A 22,851-nucleotide genomic window follows, 5' to 3' on the forward strand; every position below is an offset into this window, starting at 1 on the left:
GAGCCTCTTTAAGAGGCTGTCTGAATAGTGGGGGGAGGGAGGGCTGCAGGTGGCAGCCGAAACACCAGGGACAAAATCTACACACACATAAGTGAGTACAATGGCCACTAATCCTGAAATATTTATGTCTACGGTAGATTCTCATTGAAAAGAGAGGCAGGGATGTGTGTTTATAATTACTCGCACACCCCTGCTGCCGGCCAAGAAGGTTGCTGTCAAAGGATATCCGATCCTAGGCTCTCCCTCAAGTCCCTCGCCACCACGACTGTTATTATGTATGCATATTAGTCATTCACACGGGATCACTCACACTGTTGGCCCAGGTCAACACATACACACACATACAGAAACACACCATTTTGCCACACCAGTGGAGCATGGATGCCAGGCGGAGAAGGAGAGGGAGATGTATTCATTCACTTTCTATTGTGGACAGATCGAGTGTTAGTCCAGTGAATAGGCGAGGGAGGGCTTCATAATGAGGCTAGTGTTATTACAGAGCTGCTCCAGCCCCTAACGACATCAATCCACTGGGATCAAATAAAGGCTTTTAATTGCTTAGCCTCATATTAAAATCCCCGCCGCGGTAGACAAACTGCCCTTGGCGTGCCTGAGCATAAAACCTAGCTGAAAGATTGTCTGAAAGGCCATCATGTAGCATGTGCAAAGGCTCTCTCAGTTCATGTCTTTGCCGTAATGTTTGTGTAGCAAAGGCCTATTCATTAGAAGCTGCCATCTTTTTTAACAGAATATTTGACAACGATGTTGAATAGTTATGATGGAAATAAGAGCACGGGGATCAAATGTTCATTATGTGCTTTGTATCTCTGTTTGCAGGACTGAGTCTGTAGCAGAGAAAATGCTGACCAACTGGTTTACATTCCTCCTCTACAAGTTTCTGAAGGTACTGTAACTTTTTTTGCGCTCAACTGTTTTTTTTGGGGGGTGGGGGCGACCACAAGTACCTTAACCTTAAACCTTACAGAAACCTGTCCACAGTTTTTTCACTGACAGCTATCAATATCTTTCTTTTTTTTTTTTTGTTAAATGTTGCAATTTGGGATAGAATACCATGTTTTGCACTGTAAAAGGATGATTGTCAGCCAAGAGCATTGATAAGGAACAGTACATTAGAAGTATAAGCCACTGAGTTACGAAAATATCACAACGGTTCAGTTTTTTTCCTCCATCCTTTTACTACGGTTGATAGAATAACATTCAAACTATGATAAAAGGTCTATTGTTTCTGAAAGATGAACAGCAGTCTTTTATTATGGAAGATTGTGTGCCTTCAAAAGTCTCTCTTTTAAATAATTTATCAGTGTATATCCATAAAGCCCAAAACTCCACCTTTATAGGTACAAAGTTACAACAATGTTCCTTAATTTAAAGAAACGGTACTCTTTTGAACTTGTTTCAGTTTTACTCAGCAACATTGGAAGCAGAAAAAAAAGGAAAAAAAAACAACTGCAGTATTTTTTTATATTTTCCTCAGACATGTAAACTTTGTGGCCTAAAAGTTATACTTTCGCCTTTCCAAACTTTTTTCTCTCCAAACCTCTTTGCAGGAGTGTGCAGGCGAGCCCCTCTTCTCCCTCTTCTGTGCCATAAAGCAGCAGATGGAGAAAGGCCCCATTGACTCCATCACAGGAGAGGCTCGCTACTCGCTCAGTGAGGATAAGCTCATCAGACAACAGATTGACTACAAGACCCTGGTAAGGGGCTCATCTGCCCTAGGGTACCAAGGCTAAAGGGAGAAGCTTAGTATGCTTTAAGAGGATGGACAAGAGGAGAAAACGGGGTGGTCATGGGTGGTTGGTTATGAGATGTTCAGAGGCACAGAAAGTTGTTGTTGTCACGCTTGACATGCAGGGGGGCACAGAAGTCGTGACCTGACTTCTTATTGAGACTGAAGCTGTCAGGTAAAAAGTAGGGCTTTTATGCATCTCAGTGTCTGCATTTACAGAAATTATAAAGTTCTCTCCTTCTGCAGCATCTTACTCGGTGCCTAAATCTTTCTTGGCAGGGGACTTTCAGATAACATTTGGCATTACTCTCTGTCTTTACTTGTGTCAGATCAGTTTTTAATCAACATTTTGGAAGTACAGATTTACATATTCTCAAGATCCATAGTGAATTGCTATAAAGGTTTGAAATTACCCTGGAAATTAGCTTCATATTGCTTTATAAGAGTTATCAATCATCTTTTTAATACCCCATGTTACATGGTTTCAAAATTGTGTTGAACTGTTTGTGAAGAAGAAGAAAATTCAAGACTTTTTGTATAATCTTCACATACATTTTTAAGACCTTTTCTTTTTTCTAAAGCACATGTAGTTCAGGTATTTCCACCAACAACCAATGGCAGTACTGATAAGCAGATTGATATGTTGACAATATTATATATTTGCTTCTTAATTGTTCATTTCTTTAGATAGCACAGTAAGCCTCTTTAAAGCGCCATTTCCAAAATGAATGATCTCTTCTTTTGCAGTAATTATCTGATCCTTTGGCAAGCTCAAAATTATTGGCAATCTAATGAGTACCAATCCACAATGCAGTCAACATTAAAATGCACAGACTTGTTGTCCACTTAAACATGCATTACATTACATTACATTACATTACGGTCATTTTGCAGACGCTTTTAACCAAAGCGACTTACAATAAGTGCGTTCAACATCGGTAGGCAAAAGGACTTCAGGTCACAAGAAATCATAAGTGCATTTCGTTCCAAAACCAAACAGCTAAGTGCAAAACTAGTGCTAGAGTAAGTGCGATAAGTTAGGTACCTCAGCCTCTCACCAACTGCACACCAGTCACAGTGGGGTGGGGATGCAAACCCTGGTTCGGGTAGGGGAAGAAATAAAAGAGGTAAGAAAAGCAGGAATGGGATTCAAACCCTGGTTCGGGTAGGGGGTAATGAAAATATAGAGGGTGCCAGTGGTGGAGGAAACAATAAGTGCGTAAGGAACTAGGTGATGTCCTAAGAGGGCGGATCAGGGTAGTGTTTCCTGAAGAGATGGGTTTTCAGCCTGCGGCGAAAAAAGTTGCAGTAGTCCAGGCGGGAGATGACAAGAGCCTGGATGAGCACCTGTGCTGCCTTGTCGGTGAGGAAGGGGCGAATCCTCCGGATGTTGTAGAGGAGGAATCGGCAGGAACGGGTCACTGATGCGATGTTTGGCGAGAACGACAGTTGGTCGTCCAGGGTCACACCCAGATTCCTCGCGGTCCGGGTTGATGTCACCACGGAGTCATCCATGGTGATGGCCAGATCTCGGAATGGGCAGCCCTTCCCCGGGAGAAACACCAGCTCAGTCTTGTCCAGGTTGAGCTTAAGGTGGTGCATCGACATCCATCCCGAGATGTCTGCCAGGCATGCAGCAATGCGTGCTTCCACTTGGGTGTCAGAAGGGGGAAAAGACAGAATCAGCTGGGTGTCGTCTGCATAGCAGTGGTAGGAAAAGTTATGGGAGTGGATGACAGAACCAAGAGAGGATGTGTAGAGGGAGAAAAGAAGAGGACCCAGGACCGAACCTTGGGGAACCCCAGTGGTGAGCCTACGTGGCTTCGAGACAGACCCTCTCAGTGTGACCTGGTAGGAGCGATCTGTCAGGTAGGATGAGAACATGGAGAGTGCAGAGCCAGAAACCCCCATTCCCTCCAGGGTAGAGAGAAGGATGTCGTGGTTCACTGTGTCAAATGCTGCAGACAGGTCCAGGAGAATCAGGACAGAGGAGAGAGAGTTGGCTCGAGCAGTTTGGAGTGACTCAGTTACTGCTAGGAGGGCCGTCTCAGTTGAGTGGCCCACCTTGAACCCGTACTGGTAGGGATCCAAGAGGTTGTTCTGGTGGAGGTAAGAGGACAGTTGTTTAAAGATGCATTATATGGCCTACCTTCCATCGTTTGCAAAAGGTTAGCTCAGCCAAATGGTTACATAATTTTTTTTGTCATATCTATATCTTATAATAAAAAGTCAGTCCTTTGGATCAAGTTTGACTGCCTGCTCTTTTCCTGCCTCACTTCTCTGCATCTTTCTGCTGTAGGTGGTGAACTGCATACATCCAGAGAATGAGAAAAGCCCAGAGATCCAGGTTAAGGTGTTGAACTGTGATACAATCAGCCAAGTGAAGGAGAAGATATTGGATGCCATCTACAAGAACGTCCCACATTCACATCGCCTAAAAGCTTCTGATATGGACTTAGGTAAGAATCTCTGTTTTAATATGTAAAAATAATTGGCTGTTGGGGGCTTTTACCACTGTTAGTATATTCCTGGTTGTAACAAGATAAAATATGGAAAATATGTCAATTCAGGGTTGCAGTTCAGGCGTCTAGTTTCCACATGTTCATGTATTCACTGTGTACAGCTTGTTAAGCCTTCTCTATCCGTGCAGAGTTATATCCTAGAGGGACTTGACAAAAAAAAAAACTTTGATTTTTAGAAAGGCAACCCCATTCCACCAGCCCATTTAAAAAAATTACAAATCTTTTTAGATATGTAGAACTCTTTCTTTTCAACCTCAAGAGACTTGACTTCCTGGCTCTGTCGGCTCAGATGTCTGAGATTGGTCTCTGGCCTGCCCAAACGTTTCATCGATCAATTCTTTTGTTGACTGGTGTCTGAGCCAGATGATTGATCAGCTAATCAATTGAGACACTCAATGATCTTTTCCTACAAAATTGTCCATTCTTTTCTTTCTTCCCTCCCTACATTGCGCAAAAAAATTCTTAATAATCTAATGTAGTTATTACTTTAACTGGCTACTGTCACGAAAAAGGTGTTCAAAGACAATCTCAACAAGACATCCACTGAGCAGTTTTGGTCCATCTTGTGTAGTTATACAGTACATGTGGACATAATATTATTATCCCCGACTGTTGGCCTGACAATACCTACAGGCTGTCTCCTCGCTGTGCTTTTTATGGTTTAATATTGCCACATGGATTTTTTTTTCCAGCCCCCCTGTTGTGTGTTCGTAATAGCATATTTACATCCAACCCCAGATCTAAGATGGGCTGAGTGCATACCATGGGGATTCTGTCTATGAGATAGCTAAGTGAAAAGATTGGTTTAGCCTTTTGACGACACTCCTGGATGAAATTGTTTTATGGCCCCCTTTGGGCAGCATGTGTTGTTCTGTTATTGTTTTATTCCTAAAGGGAATTGGAAATTGAAGCTACCTAGCCACCCTCTCTGAGCGTGATTGTTGCTATTAGAGACAGAATGAGTTAAAACAAGCTCTTAAGAGAACATGTGTTTGGATTGTTTATTTGCAGTATGTATCCAGCTTGCTTCACAGATTAGTGGAAAGTTCTCTCAATCATGAGTCCATTAATACTGGGAATACACTCTTGTAGATTTATTTCTTTACTTTTTGGCTAATCTTTACTTTACTTTGTCTTGTGCTCTTTGATGGTGGTAACTATTTTGTGGAAATTGGCTATTCATTTGACTGTTGACTTGTTAAAGTAGTACCAGTGGCTCTCTTGATTTCTGACACACACCCACACACAGATACAGACTGATTGCAGTGGCTGATAAAAATAATGGGATTGTGACAGGCCTGGCCTGAGACAAATTGGACAGGAGTGTTGCTATCATGGGTATAGTTTTTAATTTCACTATGTGGCAAATCAGTCTTCCTCTGGGTACTAGTGAAGATGGGGCCTAAGAACAGTGAAGCAAGGTTCTTTGTTCGTCTTTGTGTCATCGTGCTATGCATCTCTGTGGAGTACAACAGTCACCTTCAGCCTTTAGCATAAGCTTCAATTCAGTCGTACACAGCTCTTATTTCCTTGGCTGCATTTGAGTCCATAGAGTCATTTCAGACTAACAGTCTTTTCCTCTGCTCAGTCTGATAATAAACCATCATATTTGGGAACTGGGGGGGATCTCTTGCTTTGGTTTCACCCAAAGTTTATGCTTTGATCTCGTAATTTCTTTCTTACGTTTTTCTCTGCATCTTTTCGTTTGTTTACCGAGGATGGACTGGTGCTCATTTGCATCTTTATGGGAAGATGTAGTATATGGACAAAAACAACAGGAGAATCTTTATTTCCTGCCGAGTTTCAGATGCGAACACAATTCTGATGGATCCTCCAAAGACAGGCCTCATCATGCACCACAGTGATAGCTGCTTTGTTTTCCTGTTTGTGATCAGAATGATGACAGAAGCCAAACCATTGGGAAGCTTGGCAAGGAGTACAGACACAATAACATAGTCATAAAACCTATGATTTATGAAAATGAATAGAGGAATCATGTGAATGTTTGTTTCCAAGATGGCTTTCCGTTTTTCACTTAAAATAATTTTGCAGGGTATATTTTGAGATATTTCTATCAAAGCTGTTGCTTTGTTTCATGCTGAGCCAGCACAGACATGGAAGGCCAGTTGTATATATAATGTTATTGTAAATCTTATCTTTCTGTTTTAATGAAAGACATGTGCATTGAAAATTACTTGAACTAATTGTTGAAAGCCATGGTAATTAGGTGACCCACACACCAATGCTAAATTTCTATCCAATTTTTTAAATATTATAGTTTATTTGAATACTACTTATTCTTTTACAAAAAAAATGAATATATAAATAAATCCCAGTCAATGGTAAGAGCAGTGATACAAAGGGCTTAAAGCTGTAAATGTAGGTTGGAAAGTCAAGAGCAAGGACCAATAGTGCCTTCAGAGAGAAGAACATATAGGCTGGGGCTCCAGATGAAAAAGAAGATTTACAAACCATAGGCATGCTACTATTATCACAACTATTGAATACACTGTTTAGAAATGGAAAAAAGGAAAGCTTCATTCTAAAATGAGTAGTGTGTGACGAATTCAATTCAATTGTTAGTCCTAAATCTGTTGGTGTCCTTCTCTGTACTCTTTTTGATTCTGATTGTTCTGAAGAAAGCAAAAAAAAAAAAAAAACTCAAAAGGATGAAGATGGAATAAGGCAAGGCAAGTTTATTTGTAGAGCACAATTCATACACAAGGCAATTCAAACTGCTTTTGAATGACTTGAAAAGAAAAAAAGAAACACTTCTGAGTTTTTGAAAGTCTTCATGTTGTCTGGTGAGAGATATAAATTAAAGTTTTTATATTTCAAAATTAATCCCTAAAAAAAACTTGATTTCTGCATGTACAGCCAATGTCTATTATGTAACAAGGCCTATGTTCAATCTAAAGGCGATTCAGAATTGTTTCTCATATCGTTCCAACATGACATTCCTTCCAGCTTTGACTGTACTGAATACTCTCAGGAAAGGGTCAGCAAACAGTTAATTTGGGCCTCTATCGAAGGACAGTTTTTCTCCTCTAACAGCAGCAAAATTCAGCTCGGTACTCACTCGTGTTTAAAGTAACACAAAAGACCCTTTGAAGTCCATTTTTAAGCAGCCAGAGCATCCATGTTGACTTTCATTTGTAAAAATCAATATCTTAATTTCATTTCAAACCACCTGACGTGGTTTAGACATTCAGACTCCAAATATCAGATACATTTTTACCAACAACTAGTTTGTTGTTTCTCCCAGTAATGCAACATTTAAGAAATTTCCAAAACCGGTCAGGTCTGACATCAGGACAGCTACCAAAATCCTCTCCTTCTTGTCCCAAAGGAATGATACAACTCCAAATATTATGGGAGGATTTGAAGATATCTTGACAGATGCATTAAGAGGGGATTAAAGCCAAATCTCCCCAGCAGACAAAACAAACAACACAAATGCAAAACTGTGAGTGAAGGGATGCTGCATGAATACGGTTGATTAATTAATTTTTAACCTTTTAATTGCAGAGTGGCGGCAGGGTCGAGGACAGCGCATGATCCTGCAGGATGAGGATGTTACCACAAAGATTGAAGGTGACTGGAAGAGGCTTAACATGCTGGCCCACTATCAGGTAACGATTAATGATGTTTCAATGGGGCCATTTGCACAGCACAGTCTGTGCTGTGCATGTTGTAGACTATTAACTAAAACTGACATTTCTGAAGTTGTCAAAACACAAAGGGTAGTGATGCTTTGACAGATCTCATATTTTAAGAAAGGTATAAAATGTAAATAAGGAAAACGTAGTTAAGGAAAACTGTGCTAAAAAGCTTTTCTGATAAGACTTTGATACCAAGCACAACTGCCTGGTATTTGGCATTGTAATGTATTCATCTTATTTATATAAATCTGTACCTTCTTTACAACCTAATATGTAGTCTATGAAGGATTCATATTTCCTCTTAGACATATTTCATAATGGACATTCCTCTAGATGTATTGTGACTTAACGTTTTGCAGACAATGACGTAATTCTCACAGATCACCACAAGTCAGCCAGAGGGAAATGATACGGTGTGAGGTTGGGAAGTAACACTTTAAAGGGAGTGGACTCAAAGTAAAATCTAATGTGTTGCCTAAATGTCTTCTTCTTTCGGAAACTAATTAGTCTTGGCATTGACACGCATTAGTGATCAAACGTATATGAGGTTACATTTATAAGCATATATGTAGATTTGTTAGCACAAATAAAACAAATGACATATCACTTATAAGAAAAAAAAAAGCACAAAATACCCAGATATTTTACTCATGGAACCAATATGTTTGTGCAGGTGTTTTGTGCCACATAAGGAATGACTGTCCATGCAGTCTAAAAAAAAAAAAAAAACCTGTTCCCACAATCTGGTGTTAATAATTGCAGCAACTTAGCAAGTAGTGACTGTCCCTTCCAAATCAGGGTGAATGGTGCCTAAATTCAGGCTACGGCTACACGAAAACGAAACGAGTTTTTTTTTGAAAACGGGTACGAAAATTCTTGCGACCACACAGCAACGCGCTGCTGTAAAGACTCAGGTCCAGACGAAAACGGATGAAAACGGATGAAAACGATGAAACGATGCAGTACACACGCCACACTGTGAGACAATAGAGAAGTGTTAAAATTGGCTCACAGCGTCAACGTTTTAGCTGTAACAATGGAAACGAAACGAGGCCGTTTTCAAACTTTCCCACTCTGGAACCCGTTCTCAAAAACTATCGTTTTGGGGTAGTGGGAACGCCGGCTCCGTGTGGCCGCGACAGCGAAACGATAAGAAAAAGTATCGTTTACAGTGAAAAACGTTTTCGTGTAGCCGCAGCCTAAATGTCAGCAACACAGAGTGTCAACAGCCTGCGAGTATAAGGAGTGGGTGGAATAGATTGGGAGCTGATTTGAATCAGAGATAAGATAATGAAGACAGAGGGTAATTCATTTTTTCCAGGCAGGGGGAAAAGGCCACCTCATCTTTGATGGACAAAAAAACACTCCTATCCACTCAGAAATTGTCAGGTGGATAAGCAAGGAGTAGCAAAGGGAGAGGGCACGACAAACTCATTTAAGTTTCATCCAAGGGTATCTGTTGTTCCACACTATTAGTATTCATGACTATCCTCTGAAATGTTACAGTGAAAGGGTTAAAGCTCTAAACATTCACAAATTAAACTAGTCCACTGATTGATATAACAACATAACCACAATCAAAAAAAAGAAAAGAAAAAACACATTTTCCATGTCTGATCTTTGCAGTCCTATTGTTATAGCACATTTTTATCCTCCTCTTTTTTTTCTGGAAATGGTGGTCTGTTTTCTGTCTTTATTTTTCAAATATTGTTTCCTGAAATGCCACTCCTCCTTTTCACATTTCATTATGTCCCACTGCTTCGTTTTCTATCGATTCAGTATGTAAGAGCAGGGATCAGGGAGAATACTTAAGGGTTTTCGAGAGTTGTTTTGCTCCCCACAAAGGAATAACAAGATCTGCCCTGTGGGCCTCCTGTTTACAATGATATAAGCATATTATGCATAAGGAGCAGATTGAGAGATGGGGTGAAATAATGACACAATCTTAATAATGCCTCAGCTCACAAATGCACACATAAATGCAGACTTAAGCCTGCTGGTCCCTTCCACCCACACAACTGATAAAGATCACTTCAATTAACCCTCCAGTAAAACCTGATTATGCAAAAACGAGGTACCCTATGTGTGTGTGTGACTGGAAAAGACTCCATCCCAGCTGCATTAATTGAATCCAGTTTGGCAGACTGGGAAGGTGGCGTGCACGACTGACTCATTCATTTATTTACACATAGACTAACACAGACCCACATGCTCCTTGCTACTTCACATCTTCATACACACACCCTCAAACTCACAACCTGAGAGGAAAGAGGTTATTAAATATAGACTGTGGGACGTCACAATTTTTTTTGTTTGTGAGGGGACGTTCGTACAAAGCTCTGCTTTCACACTGCCCGTCATTCATCGTATGTGTTGTATGTGGGCTGAAGAGAGCGCATAGGTAATGACACATTCGTTGTTTATTCACACAAAACCAGAATCAGTGGAAGGAGGTATAGAAAATTACACCCATACAATGATAGATTTTTTTCATATTGTGCTGTGCTACAGATCTGCAAAAATGAAAAAAAAAAAAAAAAAGTAACTGCATTCTGAAGAGTCATTTCACAGTATCTTTGTGTCTGTTTTTCAGGTACCTGATAATGCAGTGATGGCCCTGGTTCCCAAGCAAGTTACAGCCTACAATTCAGTAAACAATTCGACCGTATCTCGAACTTCTGCAAGTAAATATGGTAAGCAGTCATGTTTTTGCACATCTTTATATTTCATGGGTATCTGTGTCAGAGAGCCACTGAGCACGTTTACATAAAAACAACCAAATTACAGTGTTTGTCAGACCAAAACCAGACAAGCAAAATACTTTTAAACATGTTAGCCTGACCAAAATCATATGAAAATGAAGCTCTAAAAGTCAGACAAACCCACGCCCAGATAATTCAGTTTAGAGTCTAATTATTCTCGTGTACATGCTCAACTTTACCAAAATAGGTTTGGAAGCTCTGCACACGCTCCACAGTTCCCACGCCGAGCCTTTGACATGGAAATAAAAGATTACACAAACACTGAAAAAGAAACTGTCTGAGGACATTGTAACTGTTTGTGACATTAAACCTTTCTGAAGTCCGTTTAGAATCTCAATCAATAAGAAAGAAGCAGAACATTTCAACATTAAATTTGGACCTGTGTGACATTTGAGTCAGTAGTGTTCGCCCTTTTATTACTCTGGCTTTAGTCATCCAGCTAATAGGTCATGCTCATATGACTCAAAATGATAATTATAAGCAGAAATAAACTTAAGAAATCATCTGTGTCAGTCAGACAAAGATAAATGTCAAATGTATGCACCTAAAATCTTATCTTGTAATAGACAAACAGAACACAAATCTAGCAGCAATGGAAGCTTGCTTTTGGACCCTGCGTGTCAACAACATCAGACCTGAAAATACAAGGTACAAATTAGAGTAGTTGAAAGGATTTTTAAAATATAAAGAGACCAAACAGATTCTTCTCTCAGTTGTTAAGGCCTCTTGAAACTCACATAAGTCTCTTCTCATCCTTTCCATGTGCCAGTGTTGTTTTCTTCCTGTTGGTCTGCTCTGTGTCTCCTTGAACCTGCAAAACCATCAAGTTAGATCCTGATCAAAGGGCTAGCCTCAATGGTCACAAACACTTCAGACACTTCAAATGAGGTACCAAATTATTAGCATTGCCTCATCTCCATATGGTCTCGCCTCATCTCTAAGGCACCAAATTAGACCAGATAGGACAAGGTGAGTGGTGCAACATAGGAAGGAGGGAGGGAGGAGGCCAATAATATGTCCCTCCAGTATATTTTTATGGGACTGACTTCAGTTATAAATGTAATGCCCTTCACGACTTGAGTGGTACTTGAGTGACTTTGAACCCCACCCCACCCCCGGGTACAATAGCCAGATTGAGACAAGGCTGATTCTGATACATCTGGGAGGGGTGAAGCTGAAGATAAAGTTGTGGAAAAAGTTTGGTTTCAAACAAACCCTGTGTAACACGTTGAGACGGAAAAATGAAAATCTTTGCATTTGATGTAGAATGTAATGTTTCATCAGAAATCGCAAGAAAAAAAAAAAGTGTTTGTGGGGCTGGCTCAAAATAGAATCCAAGCAAAAATCTCTCCTGTGTCTCCTGAGCTCTGCATCACCCTCAGCTGCATGAGTTCCTGAATAAATAACACAAAATGAACACACTTTTATGCATTTACAAGGGCTAACCAAACATACCATTACAACCACTATCACACTTTGTTCTGTGTCCCCACAAAGAGGGGCTACCAAATTTACCAGGTAAAGTTTAGGTGGCTAGTTGTTCTCATAACAAAGCAACAGTTAAATAATGCTCACTGGAGTGCTCCATAGGAGAGACCAACATTTTCATTTGATCATACTGTGATCACATTTGAGCAGTCGATACACACCCACACTCCCTCTGTATCTCATGTCTCCAGCTGTCTTTTTTTTTTTTTCCTCTCTCCTCTCTCCTCTTCCCGACCTCAGTACACTCTTCCCACTTTTCTCTCTGGACAGATTGATTTCTGTCACCATGAAAATCACTTTTTTTTCCCACTCCTCTCCTCAAACCGCACCCACTGATCAATTTTTTCACACTGTGTAAACATTCATTGAGCCGTGTGTTTGGAAATGTCATCACTACTCCGGCCACTGGGTGGGCCATACATATTTCATCTCGTCTGACACCTGTTCGATTTTGTGTCAGCTGGCAATATCTTGTCGTGTCAGTTGGAGAAGAACCAATGAAAAATTAACCATGCAGACTTTCTGAAAGTTTCATGTACAATCTTCCAGATCTGTTCATTTGAAGCCTTGAGCTAAGAGAACAATTTTGTTCTTGACATGCAGGTTAAGGTGGCCTCGTTGGTTGTGCCTTTTTGCATTGTGTGTGATTGTCAAAATGCAAGGAAAATCACTATTTGTACAGTGCATAGCATCTACAAAAGTATAAATACAAATTTAAAAAAAGAGGGTGAACTAATTCTTAAAGAAAGCAACAATTACATCAGCACTATGTAAAGTAAAGCATGTTGTTCTTCACAGAGAATATGATAAAGTACACTGGAAGCCCAGACAGCCTACGCTCCCGCACTCCGATGATCACTCCTGACTTGGAGAGCGGTGTGAAGGTCTGGCACTTGGTTAAGAACCATGAACACGGAGACCAAAAGGAAGGTGACCGAGGCAGCAAGATGGTCTCTGAGATCTACCTGACACGACTTCTGGCTACCAAGGTGAGCAATCTAATTTTTTTTAAATATTTTTGTACCTATTCATCACCCAGACAGTTTCTTATTCTAAATATAGATTTGTGATATTGTGCCAAGCATAATATTTTTCAGAAAAAAACAGCAGATTTAGCTCCAGTATGTCTTGAAGCAGTTCAGCAGGTGAAAGGGTCACTGTGACCTTCATCCTGTGTTATGAGTCAGAAAATGCCCCGTTTATTTAAATATTCATGATTACTTTGGATGAGTCATCTCGGTGGAAAAGATTATTCAAATGTATTCCTTTATCCCCTTAGGTGAGAAAGGGAAAATAGATATTTCTGTTTGTTTTCTTTTTTCATTACTGTTTCATTGATGCAGCAGCATATCAAAAAGCCTAAAGAAGAAAAGAGCCATGAAGCTAGTGAAGGTTATGAAAGAAAAAAAAATATGGCAAAAATGAAACTGGCAATAAAATGAGACTCTTTGAATGTGCCCTGCGACAATGGTCTAATACATGGGGAAAAATGCGTGTTAATTTGGTTCGGTGGGAAATGGGACTTTGATCCAAAAGCTGAATGTAAATTCACAATCCTCTCCTAAAGTACCTTGTCCCCTGTTTTTTTTTCTTCATTAAGACTGACAGTTTTGCTTTTGACCCATTCTCTCCCTTTGTTTATCAGCTCTGTAGTTTATATGCAGGTGGAAAAATTGAATGCATTGTGCTGACAAGGAGACCACATGAAACTTGTTTAACACAAACAACTTTAATCAGTGATAAATGCATTTGTAAGTGAGTTTCCTTCTTCTAAATATAATAGACTATGTACACCCATGCAGGTGTTGCTGAACAAATTTTTCTTAAATTACAGCCAAATATCAATCTATTCAAACTAAAAACACACAATAACATCTTATTTTTATCATCCATACTGAATAATTTTAAAAGTTTATATAAAAAACTTCAATAGAATTTTAAGTCGTTTATTTTTGAGAAGTATTTTTAAGTGTTGCATATTAAAGCGCCTGGGAAGGCATTAGATAGAATGTGAGGTGAGGTTTAAAGCAAATTTTAAAAAAAAGGAACTAAAAGATTTCTGCTCATGATCTATCATACACAAATCATAGTGAATGGTTTAATCTACAAAAGGAAGCTGCAACAGCAGCCCATCGTTCATCGTCAATAGCTTGTAGCATTCCAACAGTGAAGCTCAGTGTATGGGGAGGAGCAGTCTAAAATTCCTCCTAAATGTTGTGCAGGTCTGACCTACAGCTAACAGGAATGGTTGTTTGAGGTTTGGCCAGTTATTGAATCCTAGACTCATCTTAGTTTTTACCAGAAATGTGAATTGATTAATAACTGTGTAAATTAAACTTTTTTTTTCTCAAGGATTATAATTGTTGGTGTGTTTAGCTTCAGTGCATTAAGTTCTAAAGAAGTCCAGAACCCAAACCATATTATAGTAAAAATGTGCTTGTTTGTGTTATTCATAAACATGCAAGCAGCATTTAAACGCTGTAGCTGACCAAGGTGGTGCCGTTTTCATTCATTTCAAATATTTTCAGGTGGGTTATATTATCATTGTGTTATCAAACCTGCACTGAAGTAACTATAGCTCTAGATAAATGCAGTGCAGTACATTACACAATATTTACCATTGAAATATAGCAGAATCAAAGTAGAAAGTAACATAAAATTCAGATATTAAGTTTATGTATAATACTTGTGTAAAGTAACTTTAAACCACTTCCTGCCTGGGGTAAATTTAACGACAGTGCAGATCAGCTGTCTGAATTGGCAAAATCAATTAACAGGCTAGGAGAGAGGTGTAACAGTGACTGTTACACGAGACATAATAAGTAGCATATGACAGAAACTAAAACAAACTGGTGATTGCAAAATAGAAGGAACAGAGGGAGAATGGAACAGCTGTCACCATGACACATAGTCCTCCACACACCTTCACACATGCAGTCATATCGCCTCGCAGGCTCCATGAGTCACTCTGTCCCGCGCCACAGTACAGGAAGGTGGCGTTTGACTGCTGACAGATCATCGTCTTCCCAAATGGATTGTTTCTGTAAAATAACCAGTTTATCTTGGCTGGCCATCTCTCTTGGTGAGAAATGATTAGGCAGACAGGCAGTGTAATTGACTGCATTTGGCTTTCACCTTGCCAATAAGTACCTATTTGTAGCAGTGTAGCTTACGGTTCTCATATTTAGCTCCATGAATGACGCTTTGAGTGTGGGTACAGGGTGTGTTTGGATGTGTGACGTGATGCAGAGAAGGCTTGCATTTTCTTCCTTGACTTTTACACTTACACTACAGAGTTTGTGTGTCTCTACTACCCTCCCAAAGATCAGATTTCTTGCTTCCTTTGTATTTCATAGTGATGCAGACAACATCCAGATGACACATTGTGTTGAGTGTCGTCTAATGATGGGGTGGCTGGTTGTGGGGGGGTTGTGTTGGCAGTTTTTCGCTTCACCAGGGAACAAGAGAACCCAGTGATGACTGTTGATAGTGGTGCACCCCTTGAGATAGAGGATGTCGTAAAATGCCACAGGCTCAGACCACGCATTAGGTATTCCCTTGCCAGCTAATGCACACCGTCAATCGGAAGCACGATGCCTTGATAAAGATATATGATCACATATTCACAGAAAAATGATAAGTTGTCGGGATTGCAGGTAACATTAAAATTATAGCTGTGGTTGTCAGACTAACAGGATTCCCTCCTACCTCTCTCTTCTACCTCTCTGGACTCTGTGATTCGGTCACCTGCTCCACCCAAATTGGATTTTTATTCGCCAGTGCCTGTACACACCTCATCTGCCACACTCAATGGCCTCTTTTTCTGATAGGAAACCTCTCTCGTTTCATTTCCACCCCTCGCTCTCGCTTTCTCCCGTGCATCCCATCAACTCGTTCTTTACAAGAGGATTAGATTATTTCACTCTGTGTCTCTCCTCTCTCTTCTCCTCCTCCTCCTTAAAGTCACCAACATTAAATCAAATTAGGGTCAATGGTGCAGTGTGGGAGCTAATCCGGCAGCACAAAGAGGCTTAGGAGATGCGCCTCCTGTTCCCAGATATTATTAAAAGTCAGCTGTGAAATAACAATTTCCTCCATCAAAGCTGCAAGCAGATTTAGGGGCCAGGACTGTGAGATAGGCATTAGACACATAAACATCGAAGCGAGGGGACGAAATGAAATAGACTGCACAACTCATAAAATCACACAGAAAAAAATATTCCATTTTTATGGCAATCTTTCTGTCATAGTCATGTGTCACAAAATGTATCAGACACTGGAAATCTCTTTCACTCGCACTGTGTCGTGATCAATATCGATATGGTACCAATTTAACATGCTGAAACTGTGGATGAGCCAGACTTCAGCTTTTATACCCATCTTCTTTTTGCTCAACAGGGTACATTACAGAAGTTTGTGGACGACCTGTTTGAGACCATCTTCAGCACAGCCCATCGAGGCAGCGCTCTACCACTAGCCATCAAATACATGTTCGACTTCCTGGACGAGCAGGCCGACAAACACAACATCCACGATCCACATGTGCGACACACATGGAAGAGCAACTGGTGAGTTTAAATGCAGTAGAATTGAGCGCACTCATTTATGACGGTCATGAATACTGCAGACAGTCACTCTGATATTTATGATTACTTATTTGTACCCCAGTGTGGCTGCTTTCATCAATTCCAACACAACCATTACATATTGGCACATTTAACATGGCATTGCCCTGTCTTGCCAAGTTTCACCACACACCTCCTCCCTTCCTAATATCCATTAACCACAGGGGTGTGTAATCTTCATTAAAGCCAACCACAAGGGGCTAATCCAATTGGCTGCCAAGACTCTCCATTTATTATCACGAGTAACTGGGCCAAAAAAAAAAGCCTGTCACTGTGGAAATCTCCATAGTGACAAATGTGCACTCCCAGGTGCACAAGTACACTTCTAAATTAATATCCCCAATTTAGATCGTATTGACCTGTGTGAGCGCACCTTATCAAGCTAGTTGAGGTTAAATAACCAACAGTGAACTAGAATGGGGAGAAAAGACAAATGAAAAGGTGGAGAAGAGGAAGTGAACACCATGGGAGTTAAATGCACGTTAATGTCTCGTTAGCCTTCTAGCCTCTGCCAAGATCCCAGTATGCATCAGTCAGTACCAGACTCAAGAGAACCAAAGAAACGGTGGGAAAATTGTGTATTTAAGGATGAATAGAGATGGAGAAAGAAATATTTGCTTTATGTTGTAATTTTGGTAGTTCTTATTTTTGCATTATGTTAAGTGTTTTCTGACAGCAAAACAGGTTGTGGTTACATTACTGTTTAATGGGCTATCACTATAGAGCTGCAAATGAAAATCAATTTATCATAACATACCCTGACAAAAAGCCACTTAGATTGGACACAGTTTGCACTAATGCCACAACAGCTATCCTCTCAGTGTGGGATGGGCATCAGCCTGCATCTTTTGCACTTCTCACTGTGCGTGCATATGCATAACCTTAAGTCATTTGAAAAGACTGCAATCTTGGCAGCAACAAAATCCCTCATTTTGTCTTAAGGTGGAGAATAATAACACCAGTGGCCCTTCCAAGTTGAGCCCCTATTCCATTAAGCTCACTAGTCCCATTATCACCATACACACCATGAACTATCAAAAGCAGTGAGAGCCCCCTCTCCCCTGAGGTCCCCTTCCATCAGTATCTGATATAAGCCTCACGTTAGATTATCCATCCGCTGTAGTTTACTACTTATAATTTACTTTTGAAAAGAAGTTTTGAATACCATCATTTAAAGTGAACCTTCTGTGCATCCAAAAATTCTAAAATCTAAACTCGACAAAAAAATGTTATGAACTTGTTCATAATACGAAAGAAATTTTTCATCGACATATATAAATATATATATAGGCAAAAGACTAAATTTGTTTTTGCTACATTGAAATCAGTTTTTAATTGCCAGTTGTTTCTGCATTGTGTACATACATGAGTCGCTGGCTCTCTGTGCATCTCCAGATGGTCTCCTTTGGATTAATGGCAGCATGTCTGCGCCTGCTCTCATCCTGCTCTTCTGTGTTTGCGTGTCTGTCAGCATGATGTGTGTTGGGATGGGAAAATTTTAATTACTGTGTAAAACTGGCAGATGCATGCAGATCATCACCTATCCTCAAGCCTACTGCAGTCCTACCCTCCTCAGACCATAAACTACCCCATTAGGACAGACACACAGTTTACTGTGTGTACTAGTAAATTACTTTAATGTGCCGTTCACATGAATTATTGCATTTTTGCTTACCGAGGGTCCCTGCTGAAATAAAAATCCCACCAAGGCATGTTTAGAAACTAGAGCATTCAAACCTTTGGTCATTGTATGAGTTGCAATGCCTCCAAACGCTATAAATCATAACATCTGCAGCCCACTTGCTGCCAGTTAATCGATACAATATCCATCTGTGTCTATGCATTTTATTTATATATATATATATATTTTTTTTATTTTTTTATTTATCCATTTTTTCTTTTAGTGCGGCTTTTAAACAAACAGTATTTAGAAAACAGAGCTGCTTAAATGTTGCTTATATTTACAAATGGTTTATTTTAGCAGTGGGTATATTTTCAGCTTTTATACCTATATCACTCACTTTCTTTTATTAGTTTAAATTGGCTGCACTTTGTAGTTATGAATGAATGAGTCTTTTAAAACAAGTTTCTTTTTTATTTCTCGGCCAGCATATCTAGAATAAGATGGATGCCCTTGATCTCAGTATCTGATACTTAACCTAATCCTTGATCAAAAGGCCTAATCTCAGCAATCATTCATATTCTTAAAACTACTCAGCATGAAATAACAGCTGCATCTTTATGCTTCGCCTAATTTTCAAAACAATTTTAAAAATTGTAAGGGAAACCGGCATCTTTAACCCCACTGAAAAAGTAGATAGCCAACAATCAAGGCAGCACAGCAGTGGTGTTAATATCCCTTTGATCCCTGCACCTAATCCGACTAGATTCCTGGCTTGGATTAATATTGAAGTAATAATGCAGTTTTTCTTTCTCAAGTCCAAATCCTCTTTTGTTAGATTGTACATTGAAATTGCTTTGTGGGTGGTTGTGTTAGAATGAATGTGTGGTGGGGAAGCACCGTTGGCATTTTAAATTACTGCATTTAGTTTTTTTCCCCCTCATTCTTTGATATTGTGTCATACACTAAAACAGTTGTCGGCGAGAATGCAGTGTCTTTTCTGATTGATTTTTGCCACATCAGCCAAGCATATGGTCCAGAGAACAGTAAAGATGCATTGATCCAAGTAAAATTCAGCTCTTTCTTAATACCACCTGAGCCCCTTTCACTGCAGCACACAGATAAAACTGGCCCTATATCTATTCATTTTGGCAGAAACAAGCCCAGCAAATAAACAGACTTGTATATTTTTATTATTCTGGACAGGCACAAAATAGGGCCCACTTGCACAAACAAGACAATATGAACTGTGTCACTGTGCAGCCCCCCGCGAGATCCACTGGACACTGTTCGAAAAAAATGAGCCAGCCACCACCTGGTTTTAAAGATAAAGGCTTTATTGAATTGAGCACACAACAGCAGCAGCAAGGCCGATGTACTAGCTTTCCAACGTGAATGAATCCTTGTCCCCCTATTGCAAATAATATGCTCATGCCTATTGACTGTAGCAAATTTGAAAATGCCATTTAGAGACTTAATCTCAGTTCAACTGGACACATAGTATTGTTTTCCTTCACACTCTTTAATCCTGTGTTTGAATGTTTAGCTGAGCAATAATCGGTGATTAACAGGTCTCGTAGACAACATAATTTCCAAGTTGCACTAAAAGTTCAGTTATGGTAAGAAGAGGAGCATCAGACATTACTTTAAAATTCAGGAAAGCTATGCGACTATAGATTGGCTGCAACATACTGAATAACTTGTGAATGGTTCAACACTAAACTATTTTGTTCTCCTTTTCCCACTTTCTGTAGCCTACCTCTGCGTTTCTGGGTGAATGTGATCAAGAATCCCCAATTTGTGTTTGATATCCACAAGAGCAGCATCACGGATGCTTGTTTGTCTGTGGTGGCCCAGACCTTTATGGACTCCTGCTCCACCTCAGAACATCGCCTTGGGAAAGATTCACCCTCCAACAAGCTGCTTTACGCCAAGGACATCCCTAGCTACAAGAGCTGGGTGGAGAGGTGAGATGTTTATGGACACCTGTGTATACATGCCAATTACTAAATGGGTGAAGAGGGAGAGAACCACATTAGCTGTCTCAGGCCAACGAATGCCATATGACTGACTGTAGCACTGAGAAACCCCATCCAAATTACAACACAGTGGGGATGGATAGCATGAGAACATTTGCTAGAATACAAGTTGTTGTATTTTTTCCTGTCAGAAAGGGAATCAAAAAGGTCCTGAATAAAAGATGGGGGTACTGTGACGTGGTTCACAGTATATGTTTGTAGTTTCATCATGAGAATGTAGAAGTATGTGCAGAACCAAGTGAGAAGCTTTAGATTTCCCATAAACACAATTAGTTGGTAGGGTCCACTGCTGATTAATATATGGATATGATTGTATGCTAAGCACAAAAATTATACAGAACATAAATATGCCTTTTTTCCACCGTTTTTTTAGGTTATGCATATCACCTCCTCATTTACGCATGTGGAGGGTCGCAGGATGCTACAGTTAATCAAGACACTGCGACCTAACATATTCAGGAGGCTAATTGAGATCCGCATCTTGTTCAGTGGTAATTTGTAACGGACGAAACAGTTTTCATTTCACTGCATCTCAAATAAGTTAAGAACTATGTACAGAGTGTATATTCAGTTCATTTAATGAGAACTGTGCAGTTGGGCAAAGGTTGCAATATGCCATAGAGCTGTGAGGGGAAACTGACTATTAAGCTACTGACATCTCAAATTTGATGTGGAAGGCTGAATGTCTCCAGTCAAAAACAAATTTATTTACAGAAAACCCTCTTGGGGACTTTTCAGGGAGTGAGGGAAAGACTGTTAAGTAGATGTATAAAGTACATTGGGCCTACTATCGCAAAGTTTAAAAAACTTGATTATTCTCCCGTGTATGTATACCATGCTGAGTTTTTGTGGTGTGAAAATTAGGCCCTATTCTGACTAGATGTTAACTCCCCTGATTCTCCCAACTCAGAGTGCTCTGACAACTGTTTACTGCAAGAAGAACACAGACTATATTTTACACGACAAAAACTAAATATCCCTTTTATGTTAATCTTCTGGAAAGCCAACTAGAACATGCATCATTGGCTGTAGGTTATACCATTTAACTTCTTCAAAAAATGTAAAGAAAATATATTTGCAGGAGACAAATCTGTTTAAAAAAAATAGCTACAACAAGCACATCTGGTCTTTACACTAACAATCTCCTGCAAGGGAGCTCCCCATTACTTCCTCCTAGCACAGAGCAGGTGTTGATGTGGGAATGACCTCTGTGAGCAACACCCACCTGCTTTTTCCTTTGCTCTGAACAGTTGTTTTCTGGCAAATGCTTTCTCTCTCAAACACACTCCAGACCTATCCTCAAGTGGCTGCAGGAATTTAATGTTAATAAGCAGCTTAAATTAACATAGTTGATATGGGAAACACAGCTGTTGCTGACAGTGACTGATTGCTTTTACCTAAATACAGCATGTCTGCTGTGATGTTCCAAGTTGAATTCAAAGGCCTCTCTGAATCTATGATGACTCCATTTCAGTCACTTTACCGTGAAATTTGTGGATTCTGTGCTGCATAAGTTAAATATCATCAAAGAGCTCCAGGCTCCATTTACTATACACTAAAGCACAGCACTGGGAGTATTTGATTTACCCAACAGTCCAACAATATTTCTTGCAGTACACACATTTCAAACAAGTGGGTTTTTTCTAATGCATTCCTCCTCTTGTCTGTCAACAGGTACTACTCAGACATAAATAAGATGCCAGCAATCAGTGACCAGGACATGAATGCCTACTTGGCAGAACAGTCACGGATGCACATGAATGAGTTCAACACCATGAGCTCTCTGAGTGAAATTTACTCCTATGTAGGAAAATACACTGAGGAGGTATGTAAAACTTTTATATACATTACTAAACAGAGTTATCGCTGATCAACATTCTTCAATTTGAATAAAAACAGAATGCAATAATTTGCAAATGTCAAACCATTGCATTTGATTTTCCCTTACATAGTGTCACAAATTAATATAACATTTTAAGTGGAATTTTGGAATATCTAATTTTGTTCCCTGTGAGGGCAAAAAGCATTTTAGGAATGCCATCAATAGAAATTGCATATAAAATAATCACTGATGTACGGTGGCCCTGAAGTGCAAAACACAACAACATTAACCAAAACGGAAAAGGTAGGTACCCTCGGGCGAAATAAATCGTCGCTGATTGGACTGGTGGTGGTCTGAGCTTTAAACCGGAAAGACTATGGTTTACATGTTTTCAAAATAAAAGCGCTGCTAGTGACAACGTACACGCTGCGTTTTTGATTTGCCGTTGTGTTTTCTCTTTTGGGCCACCGTACTGATGGCATTAAAGGTTTTAAAACTTTGTAGCTTGCTCCACATTCATCAATCCAGTATCTTCAGCTTATCTGAGGTCAGGTCGCAGAGGG

General features: G+C 39.8%; 1 protein-coding gene across 1 annotated transcript in view; it reads left to right on the plus strand.

The window, feature by feature from the left end:
• The window catches only part of plxna4 (plexin A4), a 215,474-nt gene that overhangs the window by 187,920 nt on the left and 4,703 nt on the right, over window positions 1-22,851 (plus strand). Inside the window, exons 23-31 of the mRNA XM_075471754.1 lie at window positions 838-904; window positions 1,569-1,715; window positions 4,047-4,206; window positions 7,798-7,901; window positions 10,525-10,624; window positions 12,980-13,170; window positions 16,580-16,749; window positions 20,182-20,394; window positions 22,141-22,291. Coding sequence (XP_075327869.1) covers window positions 838-904; window positions 1,569-1,715; window positions 4,047-4,206; window positions 7,798-7,901; window positions 10,525-10,624; window positions 12,980-13,170; window positions 16,580-16,749; window positions 20,182-20,394; window positions 22,141-22,291 — 1,303 coding nt within the window. The remainder of the gene's footprint in view (window positions 1-837; window positions 905-1,568; window positions 1,716-4,046; window positions 4,207-7,797; window positions 7,902-10,524; window positions 10,625-12,979; window positions 13,171-16,579; window positions 16,750-20,181; window positions 20,395-22,140; window positions 22,292-22,851) is intronic.

This window comes from Odontesthes bonariensis, chromosome 8 (assembly GCF_027942865.1).
Source record: "Odontesthes bonariensis isolate fOdoBon6 chromosome 8, fOdoBon6.hap1, whole genome shotgun sequence".
NCBI lineage: Eukaryota > Metazoa > Chordata > Actinopteri > Atheriniformes > Atherinopsidae > Odontesthes > Odontesthes bonariensis.